General features: G+C 42.3%; 1 protein-coding gene across 2 annotated transcripts in view; it reads right to left on the bottom strand.

The window, feature by feature from the left end:
* The window catches only part of AKAP12 (A-kinase anchoring protein 12), a 93,301-nt gene extending 85,602 nt beyond the window's left edge, over window positions 1–7,699 (bottom strand). The window contains exons 1-2 of one of the 2 annotated variants that reach the window (XM_032407655.1): window positions 7,607–7,699; window positions 6,926–7,267 (exon numbers count right to left, since the gene is read on the bottom strand). In XM_032407655.1, the coding sequence (XP_032263546.1) occupies window positions 6,926–7,087 (162 nt within the window). In that variant the 5' untranslated portion in view covers window positions 7,088–7,267; window positions 7,607–7,699. Of the gene's footprint in view, window positions 1–6,925; window positions 7,268–7,578 lie in introns of both variants that reach the window. The other variant, XM_032407654.1, reaches the window with a different exon arrangement.
* Window positions 7,700–14,930: the final 7,231 nt, after the last annotated feature.

Here is a 14,930-nt window from a genome sequence, read left to right on the forward strand (position 1 = left end):
AGGGCCTTTAGCCTATTGTTCTCCCAAGAGTAGAATTCTGCTGCCCCCAGCCCCAGTCCCAGGTTCCAATGTTTCATGGATCAGAAGTATGAAGAAATTTCTGGCAACTGGATGATTTTAGATTGTTGCCAGAGGAGAAACTTTAAAATTGATTGCTAAAGAAGTAGGTCATTGTCCAGGCAAATAAAATTAAGACCGTTTATGAATTTGAGAAGGAAATACGAACAGTACCTGAGCAACCTTTTTACTCTTAAACTTGCTTTTTCCCTATTATGAATAACTTTGGAGGGGGGGGGTCTTTAAAAATTAACAATAAAATAAACCATAGCCTTTAATGCTCTGGAAGCCAGTCCAGTTCACGATCGGGTGGTACATGGAAGCAGAGCATATGGCCAATATACATAATTAAAAATGCACTGAGGAAACTGAATTGCCAACTTGGGTGCAGAATGGCAAGTATTAGAAAATCTGCTCTGCACTGAGGCAAATCATCCAAAAACTAGTGCTGATCTCCGGAGTGGGGACCTAAAATGACACAGAATCTCTCTGGAAAGCAAATTTATCAAGGGCTATCAAAATTTTAAATGCAAGGGCACCTGGGTGGCTCAAATGGTTATGCATCTGCCTTCGGCTCAAGTCATGATCTCGGGGTCCTGGGATCCAGCCTCACTTCATCGGGCTCCCTGCTCAGTGGGGAGTCTGCCCCTCTCTCTCTCTCCCTCTGCCTCTCTGCAACCCCCGCTCTGCCGGTCAGGCTCTCTCTCAAATGAATAAAATCTTTAAAAAAAAATTTTTTTTAATTTAAATGCATATATATAAATGCTCTGAGCAAGCAATTCCACTTGCAGAAATCTATCCCAGAGATACATTTGCACACATACAAAGATATCTGGGCTCGGATATTCCCTGTGTTAATTTAATACAGCAAAAGACCAGGAAAATGTCAATGTAAACACAGGGGATTGGTTAAGCTTTTATTGCACTTCAACCCATAAAGGGAAAATGTATGTAGCCATTAATAAGAATGGAGGTAAGTCTTTATGTCCTGATATGAAAAGATATTCCAAACCTAAAGTAGCAGAACATATGTGATATGATTTTATTTGTAAAAAGAAAAACATGGGGCGTGGCACCTGGCTGGCTCTGTAGAGCATGCCACTCTTGATCTCGAGGCCTTGAGTTCGAGCCCCACATTGTATAGATTACTTTAAAAAAAATGGTGCTATTATTTATATACTTGTACATGCATCAAGTTTTGAAAGAACATGCAAGAGACCACCAACACTGGCTTCAAACTATCCACAGTGAACGCCTGGGGCAAGAAGAGGTAATAGAAGACTTACTTTTTACCATACTCTACAAATCAAAGTTCTCAACCATTAACATTTTTAGAAAAATAAAATATTAAGGGCACCCAGCTGGCTCAGTCCAGAGAGCATGTGACTCTCTTGATCTTAGGCTTGTGAGTTTGAGCCCCATGTTGGATATAGAGATTACTTAAAAAAAAAAAAAAAAAAATCTTAAAAAAAATTAAAATAAACATTAAATAAATCCTGTTATGCAATGCTTTTAAACAAAAATTTCAACAATGAACAAGGACTTTTGATCTTATGAAGACTTTATGATTCAAGAAAGTCAGATTATAGTCAGTTTTAAATAACTTAATTATTCAAGATAAGAAATACGAATTATGTATTACTGAAATTACAGATTATTAACCTCTTCTCCTAAATCCTTTTATTAGATATACTAATGAGTAAGGAAACAAGAGGATGATCATACAAAAACCAACCCTTAGAATCTCTACTAAGGTGCTAATTTGCAAGAAAATCGTCCAAAATCTAAATAGACAAGTCAATTATAATTATAGATTTTGAAATTTTATTTATTTTTTTAAGATTTTATTTATTTGAGAGAGAAAGAGAGAGCACACGCTGCGGAAGAGGGAGAGGGAGAAGCAGGCTCCCCGCCCAGCAGGGAGCCCGATGCAGGACTCGATCCCAGGACCCTGGGATCATGACCCAAGCTGAAGGCAGACGCTCAACCGAGTCACCCAGGCGCCCCTTGAAAATTTAAAGAAGTTCACATTTATAATATATAGTGCTTCTCTCTTACAAACACAGCTTTTTTTGTGTTTTTCCATTATTTTATTTTTTAAAGATTTTATTTATTTAGTTAGTTATTTATTTGACAGAGAGAGACACAGCGAGAGACGGAAAACGCAAGCAGGGGGGAGTGGGAGAGGGAGAAGCAGGCTTCCCGAGGAGCAGGGAGCCCGATGCGGGGCTTGATCCCAGGACCCTGGGATCATGACCTGAGCTGAAGGCAGCCGCTTAACGACTGAGCCACCCAGGCGCCCCTCCATTATTTTAAAATGAAACATTCTATGTTATAGTTTTTTCAGGTTATAAGAGAACAAGAACTGGATTCAAGGATATTTAGTTTGGCTTTTTTTTATGAGATAAAAGTACTGATATCTTTTTCTCAGTGCTTTGAATTCTAACTTCTCACTTCATGAATAGACTATAGCACATAGAAGTATAGAGGCCAAGGATGAGAGCACCATTTAGCTTGATTTTCTTTTCAGTGGTATTCTCTAATACTGAATGTGTTACAGCTGATGGAAAAAAAGAACTTCATGCCGTTTTAAAGCAAAACATGTTATTTCTGTTTTATTAATTATCCTATAAAATACCAAATTAGAATGATCCTTATTCTAATTGCTTTCAAGTGATCAAGGCAGAGATTAGCCGACCTGAAGTGTATCCAAAAGGATGCGTGTTTAAGGCCTGTTCATCACAGAAGTATTTATTTCAAGGGGATATCGACTGATCTCACACATCCACTAACCTACACGGATAACCCGAAACGGATTAAAGGGATGGCAATGTAATCCCCACACGCTAAATGATCGTCCTCACCACACCCACATCTCCAATGTCTCTGGACTGCGTTCTACTCAGAAAGTAGCACCTCTTGTAATCTGGGAGGAATCCATAGGAATACAGGTAGCCACACACACAATAGGCCACTGTTAACAAACATATAATTCTCCGAATCCTAAATTCTGGCCCTTATTATAAAACTGGGGCATAACCACAGTAAGGTCATCTTTGTCCTCCCTTCCTGCTTTGTAAACAGAAGGCAAGGGGGAGAAAGCATCCTATACCTCAGGCTGGGAAGGATTCTGAAATGCAGCTGCCTAACTCAGTTGTCTATTTCAGTGCACAAAGGGCAAAGACATCCTTTAATCTACAATCAGATGATGGATTCTTCTATTTGAGTACACGGTTACGTTTTGGTGTTTCGTAGCTCTTGTAACCAAATGGAACCATAACCAGAAGGACAGAAAAGAGTCCCCATCTTCCCACCTGCCAGGGACACTGGCCTCAAGGTTACAACTGACCACTGCTCCATTTTCAGCTCTGAAGTCGTTGATTGAGCAGAAAATACAAAAAAGGATAATTCAGAGAATTATGCAAGAGAGCCAAGTTCCAAGTTACTTGGAACTTGGCTCAAGAAATCAAGATTTGCCAGACTCTAAGGAAATTTGTCATTGGTCATCTCACCCTCTACTGACACCTGAGTGAAAATACTCTTTCAAAGACAAACTTTTTTTTTAAAGATTTTATTTATTTTTCAACAGAGAGAGAGAGAGAGACAGCGAGAGAGGGAACACAAGCAGGGGGAGTGGGAGAGGGAGAAGCAGACTTCCTGCTGAGCAGGGAGCCCGATGCAGGGCTGGATCCCAGGACCCTGGATCATGACCTGAGCTGAAGGCAGACGCTTAACGACTGAGCCACCCAGGCGCCCTCAAAGACAAACTTTTAAAAACAGGTGATTGGGGAATAGGAGGCTTTATTTACTACTTGCATTTGCATGGTCTAACATTCCTGCCCCTGCAGTGGCCAAAATGGCCAAGTCTCAAAATTAAGCCTAAATTGATTCCATTGTCCCCCAGAATTTACATGTATAAGATTGTAAAAGATTGACTGGAAGATAAGATTCCTTCCATTTTACTGAAATACACCAGATAAACCCAGGACTTAGGGACTTGTGCCTCAGTGCCCCTAAATGTTAGGCTTCAGTAATCAAGTTTTTTTACACTCCATATGATCTGATAGAAGTGATATTCAATTAGTGTAATGTTTTCTGAAGGCTGAGTACTTACTCCGTAAATGACTGGTAACATAATTAGCAAAAAAAAAAAAAAAAAGAGAGAGAAAGTAAACTGAATTACTAAAGAGTCAGCAGGCATCTGATATAAACATCATTTAGATGGAAAAAATCTGTTAATAGCCTTTATTAGTGATCAGCATTCTACCAGTGAAGGGGGGGTGTATTAGCATAACCCCCAAATGTCCACACACCCAGTCAAGAAAGCTCAAGATGCAATTCCTAACTAAGTCGATGTATAAAGTGGTCTCATTTGAGCCACCTACATTTTATACTATTTTGTCTATTTGAGATTAAAGACAATTTGAAATTGCAATGCCAACAAGCCACTTTATTTCTGGAGAACCTCTACATCAGAGTTTTTTGCCAAAATACTCACTTGGTCTACTAATAACCAGACCTATTTGGTTTAGTCACTATCTGATACACGAGGCAGAGAGCACAATAATGACATGGTCAAAGGTTAAACTGTAGAAAAAGTAGATGGCCCAAGGTATTCCCCAACTTGACAGGGTCCAATCAAAACCAGGGAGCCAGTATGGTCCTACAGGCCAGGGAGCATGCCACCCATGGGGGATGGGGGAACACTTGAGCAAACACAGATATGGTCCCTGCCCTCGTGGAGCATCCAGAACCAGGACAACAGTCAAGTCACTAACCTCACAAATGTGCAGCAAACTGCTGAGAAGGGTCTGTGGGGTTACAGGAGACTAGAAAGGCGGATGGGATTACTCAGAGGTCAGCAACTGGAGTTTCACAGGGCGAAGAGGGGAGGCAAGAGCTATGTGCTGAGTCATTCTTAATTAGGGAGTTCTTTTCAAAAGGACTTTTGAAAACCTGTGTAATAAATTTTGCTAGCTGAAAATGAAAAACGACACCATTTTCCAAGGATACATGTAAGTGTATTGATTTGTCTCCAAATTGATAACTGGGCAGTATGCCAAAAAGCTCAATGATATTCTAGATGTTATTTAAGTCTTTTTTTTTTAAGGAGGTTGCTTGGCTGCTTCAAGATGGTGGCGACTAGGAAGGGAGGATAAGGTTATGGAAGAAGGACAAAAAGAGAATGGAAAGAATATTTTTAAATGAACAAATTCAAGTCTACCAGGAAGGGATTAAGTATCCTATTTCAGCACGAACTCTTAAGAAGACCTGAAGTAGTAAAAACCAAGAAAAAATGTCCCCAGTTGCAAGCTTTTAACAATTACACCTTAAAACCACTTTCACTACTGGATGCTAAATACTGGTTATGTGGCCATTTTGGCAGTAATCAGCATCAAAAGGTGATACATACTTAAATATTAAAATGTGACTTAGACCTCAACAGGATTGCACCTTACATGTGCCCAAAGCTTAGGCACTGTCTTGGAAAATTAGATATTCTAGCAGTTTGTTCTTGGTAGTATCTACAGCCCCAGGGCCATGGGTTTTACAAGTAGCTATAAGTTAAAGACTAGAAGTAATCTAATTAAGTGCAGTCTCTCAGCCCAAACTAGACTAGGACAGCTAAAGAGGTCAGGGCAATGAGGTCACAGTTCTGTGAAATTTACCCAGATTTTTGGGGGGGGGGAGTGTTTTTCACACCGTAAACATCTAAAGTTCCTCACATTTTGTATCCTCAGATAAAACACGGGTTGTGAACCCATGTAAAACCTGGGGCTTTTAAAAAAATATTAAGTATGATAAGTTATCCACCATCTTCCCAACCCATGAAACACATGGGGTTTTTGAAAACAAAAAAATGAAGTATGATAAGTTATCCACCATCTTCCTATAAGGATATCGCAAAACAGATTAGGTGACGCCTTGCTAATGAACACACGTCCTGGAAAAATAGATCTAAAATACAACGATCAAACAAGTCACAGTCTTGGCGGCTAGAGCGGCCAGGAGTAAATATTTCAGCCTTGAAGACTTAAGACTATAAAATACAAAATCTCTAGGAGGTTCAGCACTGTCTCCATAGACATAAGGGTAAGAAATCCTTGCTTACGTCTCTGACCGCATCGTTTGGGAACTTCTAACTACTACTCCCCCAGTATGTTTATCCCTTGAGTCCACAGGCAATGAACTGAGCGAAAAGGAGGACGCTGCCTTGTTTACGAAACCTGTCATTCCTTTTGGAAGTGCAGCGTCTACCCAGGTTTTCTTTGGCTCAGAGCGAGCTACACCCCAGGCTTTCTCTGCATCAGGAAGGCGGTGTCGGCTCGAGCCGCAGCCGCAGCAGGGCTGGGTACCAAACCCGGGTCTCTCCGGGCACAGCCGCTGCCAAAGACCATACGCGGCGCGGAACCCACGGGTGGCGGCTTCGCCACGCTGCCACACGGGGCCTGGCCCAACAGCTGACTTTCTGAATCCGGGAGAAAGAGGGACCCTCGGCGGGTGGGTCACTTCCCACCCCACCCCCCTCGGGCTCCCCCGAGCAGCTCGGGCGTCGCGGGCTGGGTCGCTCCCACCGGAAGAGTGCGGAGAAAGGCTGTTAGCGGTGGGCGGGGGGCGGATTTTATTACTGCGGATGGCGCAGTCGCCTCCCCCGGAGACCCACGACAAAGATGCAAACCCGCCGCGCTCGCTGCTGCTCTGGTCCCGCCCCGGCGCATGAGACCCTGGAAAGCTAGAAAGAGGGGTGCGTGCTCCCGAGTTTGCAGATGGGCTGGACGGGCCGGGAAGTTCTGGCAGGCGGAAAAAAGAGGGACCACCCCCCACCCCCACCCCCGTCCCCGGGGCAGGTGGCCCGGCGCGCCCGTACCTTGGTGGCGGGGTCCGCGGTAGCGATGGCCGGGTCCCCGGGCGCGCTGGGCGCCGCCTCCGCCGCAAGGCCGCCGCCGCTGGGCTCGGGCTCGACCGGCGTCGCGCTCCCCGCCTCCGGCTGCTCCGGGCTCCGCTGCTCCGTGGAGCTCCCGGCACCCATGGCTCTTCTGCGGTTCTCCCACGCCCAGCTGCCCGGTTACACCTTCCCCCAAATCGCAGGAACGTGGAGAAGAGCGAGAAGCCGTGCGCCCGCGAGGTCCCAGGAACGCCTTCCTCTCCCGCCGTCCTCCTCCGAACGCGCCCAGACTGCGAATGAACGAGACGCGCTCGCGGCAAACTCCTTAAAAGAAAAAAAAAAAAAAAAGCCACCTCTTTGCCTCCTCCTCCCCCTTGTTTTTCCCTCGCTTCATCACATGAGCACAGCCCCAGACACGCCTTGCAGCAGCATCTCCCCCCAGGCTGTAGGACCTGAGGCGCAGCCCGAGCCTCGAGCCAGGGTCCAGGCGGGCAGCCCACCCCGACCCCGGGCGCTTCCCATTCCTAAATGGGGACGCGAGCTGGGGGACGACCCAGGGTTGCAGAAGGGGAGGGGGGGGCAGAAGGCCCCTGGGGGAGATTGGATTTGCTGAGGTTTATTAAATGATTGATAACCCAAGGCAGAGCTTCTGCTGCAGCGCACTTTTCCATTCGCCCAGCAAGCGAACCCAAATCCCCAGCTGCTTTCCTTCGGACTGTGTTATCCTCTGAATGTTGGTTCCTGCCTCCTCCCCACTAGCAGGAGAAAGGCAAGCGCTCCTTGGCTTCTCCGGAGCCTGACCATATTAGGACACCTCACGTGGCAGGAGCTGGGAACCGAGAGGGTAGCGCAGTCAGGCCATGGATGAGGTGGGCCCGGCGGCTCCAAGCTCGCCTATCATCCGAAACTAGTGATGTCAGGCGATGCCATCAGCGACACTGGCTGGCCTCCTTCCTTGGGGAGTTCGGGGAAGTGAGGCTGTGACTGCAAATGTGCCTGTCCTTCTTTGAGGGCGTGATGCCGGAGGTCCAGGCCACTTCTCCCTCGCGCCATGCTGAGACATGACGACACAGATCTCTTCTTCATGGGCCGTCAGTAGTTCTCCATAGATGAAGGCTTTGAATAGTATCAGCCGAAGTGGCTTGCATTCCTAGCCTTCATACTCTTGAATACTTGTTACATGAATAGAGAAGGCAGCCAACAAATACTTGAACGAAATCAAATTTTTAGGTGGATTATTGGGTACATAAGCCTGAAGGTGCTGGGGTTGAAAGAAAAATCATCCCCAGTTTTAAGTGGCAACAAAGTGCCTCAGTGTTCACAAATAGTTGGAAGAATGAAGAAACTCGGAATATCGACACTAGATACCAGATAAATATCCCATACTCGGATTTTGTACAAGTTAGTGGAGAATTGATGTAAGCGGTTAATTCAGGAGTGGAATATTTTGTGCCTAACCGTGGCGTGTAGTATAATGGCATATGGTTATCCAGCATAAAATTTTTCCACATTTATCATTTTTTTGAAGAAGTACATAAAGGCCACTTTCTCTGGAATATATCGCTTCTTAAGCAATATTAAGCAAAATGGTTGGTTTTCATAATTTTTAAGCATTTCATCCATTTCAACTTGAATTTTTTGCTACTTAGGAAACATTCCAGTACTTACCATGTGCCACTGTTCAAAGCACTTTGCATATCTAATCATATTTAATCCTTACAACAACTCTGTGAGGTAGATCCTATTATTCTCATTTTACCAGTGGAGTGGAGGAAGGAGACCCAGAGAAATTAGATCAGGTGCTCAAGATTTCACAGCTGGTAGGCAAAAAAGAGCAAGGATTCTTCCCACACTGAGCCTCTGTACAACACTTCACTCTCCTTCCGTAGGAAGCTTCTCTGTTCTCGGGGATATCTGTGAAAAGTGGCATTTTGTGTGTGTTCTCTGTTCTCGGGGATATCTGTGAAAAGTGGCATTTTGGCCTCACCTAAGATGTTAAGGGCTAAAAATGCTATTAAAGCCTATCTGAGAATGATTAACGTCAGCACATATGAAAATGTATCAGTAAGTAGTACAAACACTATCAAAATGTTCCATTCTGTCCATTCTGTGAGATTATACTTATTCAGTTCTTGGGAAATTCTTAAAAAAGCTTTTCACATCTAGCTTTCCAATTTTCGGAGAAATATTACAAGGTCAAAGATTTCAAGCCAACGGTGTACAACCCACATGCCGAGGAAGACATCACCAGTGTCTGCCTAGACTAGCAACTGCTTGCTTTGTGTTTATTTTTCAGGCCATGAAAATGCTCATATTCTGATTTTTTTAAAGCAAAATCTTACTTTTTTTAAGATTTTCTTTTTATTTATTTACTTATTTTCAAAAGATTTTATTTATTTATTTGACAGAGAGATAGAGAGCACAAGCAGGGGGAGCGGCAGGCAGAGGAAGAAGCAGGCTCCCCACTGAGCAGGGAGTCAGACGTGGGGCTCAATCCCAGGACCCTGGGATCATGACCTGAGCCCAAGGCAGCCAGTTAACTGACTGAGCCACCCAGGTGCCCTTAAGATTTTATTCTTAAGTAATCGCCGCACCCAATGTGGGGCTCGAACTCACAACCCTGAGATCAAAGAATCACATGCTCCACCAACTGAGCCAGCCAGGCGCCCCAGCAAAATCTTATTTTAAGGCTCTTAAAAAAAAAAAAAAAAGGAATAACAGGCTCTTTTGTAGATTCACACAAGCACCTTTGGTTTCTGGACTGCCCAAAGAATCCTTTTCCATCTTACTTGTAAACTGGGGAGTTACTCTCTGTTATTTTTGTTAAGAAGAGTAGTTGTACTATTTATTATCCCTAACAATGACATTTCCCAACCTTTTGGATATACTATTTAGAACATTCAATATAATAGAACATATGCTATTCAGAACACTACATTCATTTCTTTCATTCATCCATGTTTTTCCCTAAGATTTTATTGTCTGATTGTGTTTTTTTAAGATTGTATTTATTTATTTGACAGAGGGAGACACAGCGAGGGAGGGAACACAAGCAGGGGGAGTGGGAGAGGGAGAAGCAGGCTTCCTGTGGAGCAGGGAGCCCGATGTGGGGCTCGATCCCAGGACCCTGGGATCATGCCCTGAGCCGAAGGCAGATGTTTCACGACTGAGCCACCCAGGCGCCCCTAAGATTTTACTGTTTTAAGCAATCTCTACACCCAACGTGGGACTCAAACACAACCCCGAGATCAAGAGTCACATGCTCTACCCACTGAGCCAACTAGTTGCCTGATTCCTTTATTTTTCAACATACATTTACCAAGTAAGTACCTATTTGGTGCCAAGCACAGAGTTACTGTGCTTCCCACTCAAGGCTCTAAATCAAGTCACGAAGGTTTTCTTTTCTAGCGTTTTGGAGATACTTTTAGAATTGCTTGGATTAGGGGTGCCTGGGTGGCTCAGTCGTTAAGCATCTGCCTTCCGCTCAGGTCATGATCCCAGGGTCCTGGGATCGGGCCCCGCATTGGGCTCCCTGCTCACCGGGAAGCCTGCTTCTCCCTCTCCCACTCCCCCTGCTTGTGTTCCCTCTCTCGCTGTGTCTCTCTCTCTGTCAAATGAATAAATTTTAAAAAAAAATCTTAAAAAAAAAAAAGAATTGCTTGGATTAGTGTCAGCTATAGAGAGGAAGGCAACTGTTCTCGATTTTCCACTTCTCAGTCCAAGGCTGTCGGTTACCCCGCTTTCTAGCCCGCGGCCCTTTCTCCCCCGAACAGCAGGACACAGGTGTCCCCCACATCCTCTCCCATGGGGCAGCTGGTGGTAGAGTGGTTCCCCTGCGAGAGCTGATACTCTCACAAAAACAGCTTGAGATTTCGCAAAAACAAATATACGTTGCCGGCACAGCAGGCTGAACTTGTAGGCTTCATGCTTAACTTCTCCGGAAAGACGGGCCACGCGAGATTTACCAGTCAGAGTTAAAGTCAGAGCTAGGCATCTTGGCACACACCAAAACCTCTTCAAATATGTTTTAAATGAATTCACAAATGTGAAACATGTTATATCTGAGTTACTACAACCCCTTGAAAAGGCAATCATAATTAAAATTATTAAAACAACTTAAAACCAACACTTAACTCTACCCCCACAGATTCATTCTCTAGCTACAAAGCCTTCAGGCAATTTCACTTCAAACATGGAAACTCTTCAATCTTCAAACTACCACATATAACTTCATTGTATTCACTAAATAAGAAGCCTACTTTTTTCTGAGCTAATTACTTACATCAAGATACCTAAATCACCTAAGAACCCAATTCCTCCTCTCCTCTCCTCCATTTGCTAATTGTAAACTGGAAAACTATAAGAATTGACAATTTTATTTTATTCATGACTAACTAATAATCCAACATTCATGTAGAAGCTACAGAAAAAGTTCAATATACAGATGAAGTTCAAAGGTCAACCACCTGTAGACATACATCATAAATACAGGCAAATGCTAAATTTCTAAATTTCAAGAAACCTATTGCTTTGGGTTAACTATAAAGCCAGCTTTCTGTCTTATCAGTTTCATTTACTAAGATTTAAGATTGGCTCCTGACCCAAATCTAAGATTACAAGATTACACTAAAGTAACAAAAAAGGTGGCAGGGTGGAGAAGTTAATATATATATATACACACACACACACACACATATATGCATATATATATTTGTATTTATATTTTTATATATAATATATATAGAAAATTTTTTTAATTTTTTTTTTCAGGGGCGCCTGGGTGGCTCAGTCGGTTAAGCATCTGCCTTCAGCTCAGGTCATGATCCCAGAGTCCTGGGATCGAGCCCCGCGTCGGGCTTCCTGCTCAGTGGGGAGTCTGCTTCTCCCTCTCCCTGTCTCTTCTCCTTGCTCTTACTCTCTCTCTCTCTCTCTCAAATAAATAAATAAATAATTTAAAAAATAAATAAATAAAAATTTTTTTTCATTTATGTATTGGCTCAGTCAGAGGAGCATGTGACTCTTGATCTCGGGGTTCAAGACCCATGTTGGGTGTAGAGATTACTTAAATAAAACTTAAAAAAAAAAAAGCAAATTTCACAGAGAACAAGTTTGATGTAGCTGCCATAGCTAAACTTTGTTCAAGATGTGTCTAAAATATAAGCAAACGAATGAATGCAATTGAAATGCAGTGAACAATAAGCCAGGATAACTTTGACTCCTCATTTTTCTAGAGTTAGGATGCTCTCCACACACTTATGACTGGAACCACAATATAGTGAATTATTTGCCCAATATGGAGAGAGATTTCTCCGGGTATCTTTGGGTATTTTTGGAGGGTATCCGAAGGTATCCGGAAGGTTCCTACTCCCCAGGGCAGACCAAGTTACCTTAATCCTCATAACTTCAAATCACTTCACAAATTCTACAGAGGTCCTGTAAGTATCCAATATTTAAAAATATATATATATTTTAACATATTAATTCATCAGACTTTTATTGAGTTAAGTACCAGGCAAAATGCTTGGGACTTTTCAGGGCTGAAAACTTGGGTTTCATAAGTCGACATTTGCTGACTTGTAAAAGACATTAGAAACACACACTGTAAATTATTGAGAGATTTTTATGTTCCTCTATGAACTTGAATCCCTTTGTGAATTTTTTTTAAAGATTTTATTTATTTTTAAGTAAACTCTATACCCAACCTGGGGCTCAAACTTATGACCCTGAGATCAAGACCAACAGAGCCAGCCAGGCGACCCCCCCTTATGAATTTTTAATCTCAGACCTACAATATTTTTGCTGTCTTTGACATCAAAAAATACTTCGTTATTGTTTGCATGTGATTAGCAATGAAAAGACCAATGGTTGACCTGAAGAATTACCAAAATCAAGTACACAGGAGAGGTTAGCTATTTCATCCCATTTGCTAGAACTCCCATCTAAATTTCATTTGATGGGTGGTGAGATTCTGTATTCCTGGGGATTGATCTCAATTCTATTGGCTGCTTTTTTTTTTCTTTTCCTTTCTAATGACTTCTTGTCGCTCCTACAAATGCAGTATCTATAAGCAGGTAGCTGTGATAAATCAGAATAAAAGATAGAAAATCAATAGTGAAACTAGATACACTTTTCCTCCCCCTCCTCCCCCCAACATGTGACTTCATTACAACTTCATTGGGAGCATAATTAATTACATAAACAAGATTCCAAAATCTGCAGCTGCTTATGCTACTAAATCAGTGAAAACTTTGAAAAATGAAATAATCATTTGGATATGTTGTTTTGAATGTTATTGTGCTCTTGAGAATTCTTTGGAAGAAATTATGAGTAAAATATTTGAATTTTACTTTTTTTTTTTAAAGATTTTATTTATTTATTTGACAGAGAGAGACAGCAAGAGAGGGAACACAAGCAGGGGGAGTGGGAGAGGGAAAAGCAGGCTTCCCGCCGAGCAGGGAGCCCGATGCGGCACTCAATGCGGGACTCGATCCCACGACCTGAGCCGAAGGCAGATGCTTAACCAAATGAGCCACCCAGGCGCCCCTGAATTTTACTTTCTATGAGAGAATTTAAAACACTGATTATTTCAGAGTGCAAAATTACGGGGTGTTTTCTTCAGTAAAAATGATGGGTTAGTGATACTAATATCCAGTGAGTGATTGCAATATTCAGTATTTAAAGTAAAATTGTATGGAACAAATCCTCTGATTGAAAGTTGTCAAGAGTCCCTTAGAATATTTTTTTGACAGTTTTATTCAGGTATAATTGGTGTAGAAAGAACTGCACACATTTAAAGTGTACAATTTGATGAGTTTTGATAAATGCATACACCCTTGGAATCTTCATCATAGTCAAGATAATGAGCACAATCATTTACCCAAAAATCTCTCCATGTGCCCTTGTAATTCCTCTCTCTAGCCCCTCTGGCCCCACCCTACCTTCTCAGGCAGTCACTGATCTGCTTTCTGTCACTACAAATGGGTTTGCATTTTCCAGAATTTTATAGAAATTTACAGACATGTAATCATCTAGGGGCCCCTGGGTGGCTCAGTTAAACGTCTGCCTTCAGCTTGGATCATGATCCCAGGGTCCTGGGATCCAGCACCCCAAGGGGCTCCCTGCTCAGTGGGGAGTCTGCTTCTCCCTCTACCCCTCTCCCCTTGCACGCATGCACTCTCTCTCACACTCTCTCAGACAAATTAAAAAAAAAAAAAAAGAAATGGAATCATCTGCTGTATATATAGTTTTCTTCATCTGACTTTTTTTACTCAGCATAATTATATTGAGATGCATCCATAATTATATTGAATTATTTAACATTTAACAATATTTATAGATGACTTTTATTTTAAAAAATGTTTTTTGCTTATATGACTTCCCTAAATATTCAGTAATGAATATGTATGAGATTTTTTTTGCCTGTAATGAAAACACTGAGGCACATGTGCATGATATATGCATGCATATCCCATTGAAATCCAGAGATAATAAATCAACTGGCATTTGAGTCTGAATTAGAGCTGAAGGCAAATCCATTCTATATTTAATAAGTCTGTATTCACTTTATGTGCTTTTCCTGCTTCATATCATTATTCTAATCTGAGTATTGAAAGATTTGGGGGGGGAAATGATAACTTAATTATCTTTACATAATAGTTATTAGTTTGGCTGGGAATCATGCATTTTTGGCCATAATTCTAAATTTACATAATGAAAGTGGAGGTATCAGTAGTAATTTGTCAATTTAGGGGGAAAACATTCTGGAAAGTATAGTCACATACCTTAAATGTTGTTTTATAGCAATGTAAAATGACTTTTAATTTTATTTATTTTATTTTTTAAAGATTTTACTTATTTGTCAGAAAGAGAGAGAGAGAGCACAAGCCGGGGAGCTGCAGGCAGAGGGAGAAGCAGGCTCCCCACTGAGCAAGGAGCCCGATGCAGGACTGGACCCCAGGACCCTGCGATCATGACCTGAGCTGAAAGC

This window comes from Phoca vitulina, unplaced genomic scaffold (genome assembly GCF_004348235.1).
Source record: "Phoca vitulina isolate PV1807 unplaced genomic scaffold, GSC_HSeal_1.0 scaffold9, whole genome shotgun sequence".
NCBI lineage: Eukaryota > Metazoa > Chordata > Mammalia > Carnivora > Phocidae > Phoca > Phoca vitulina.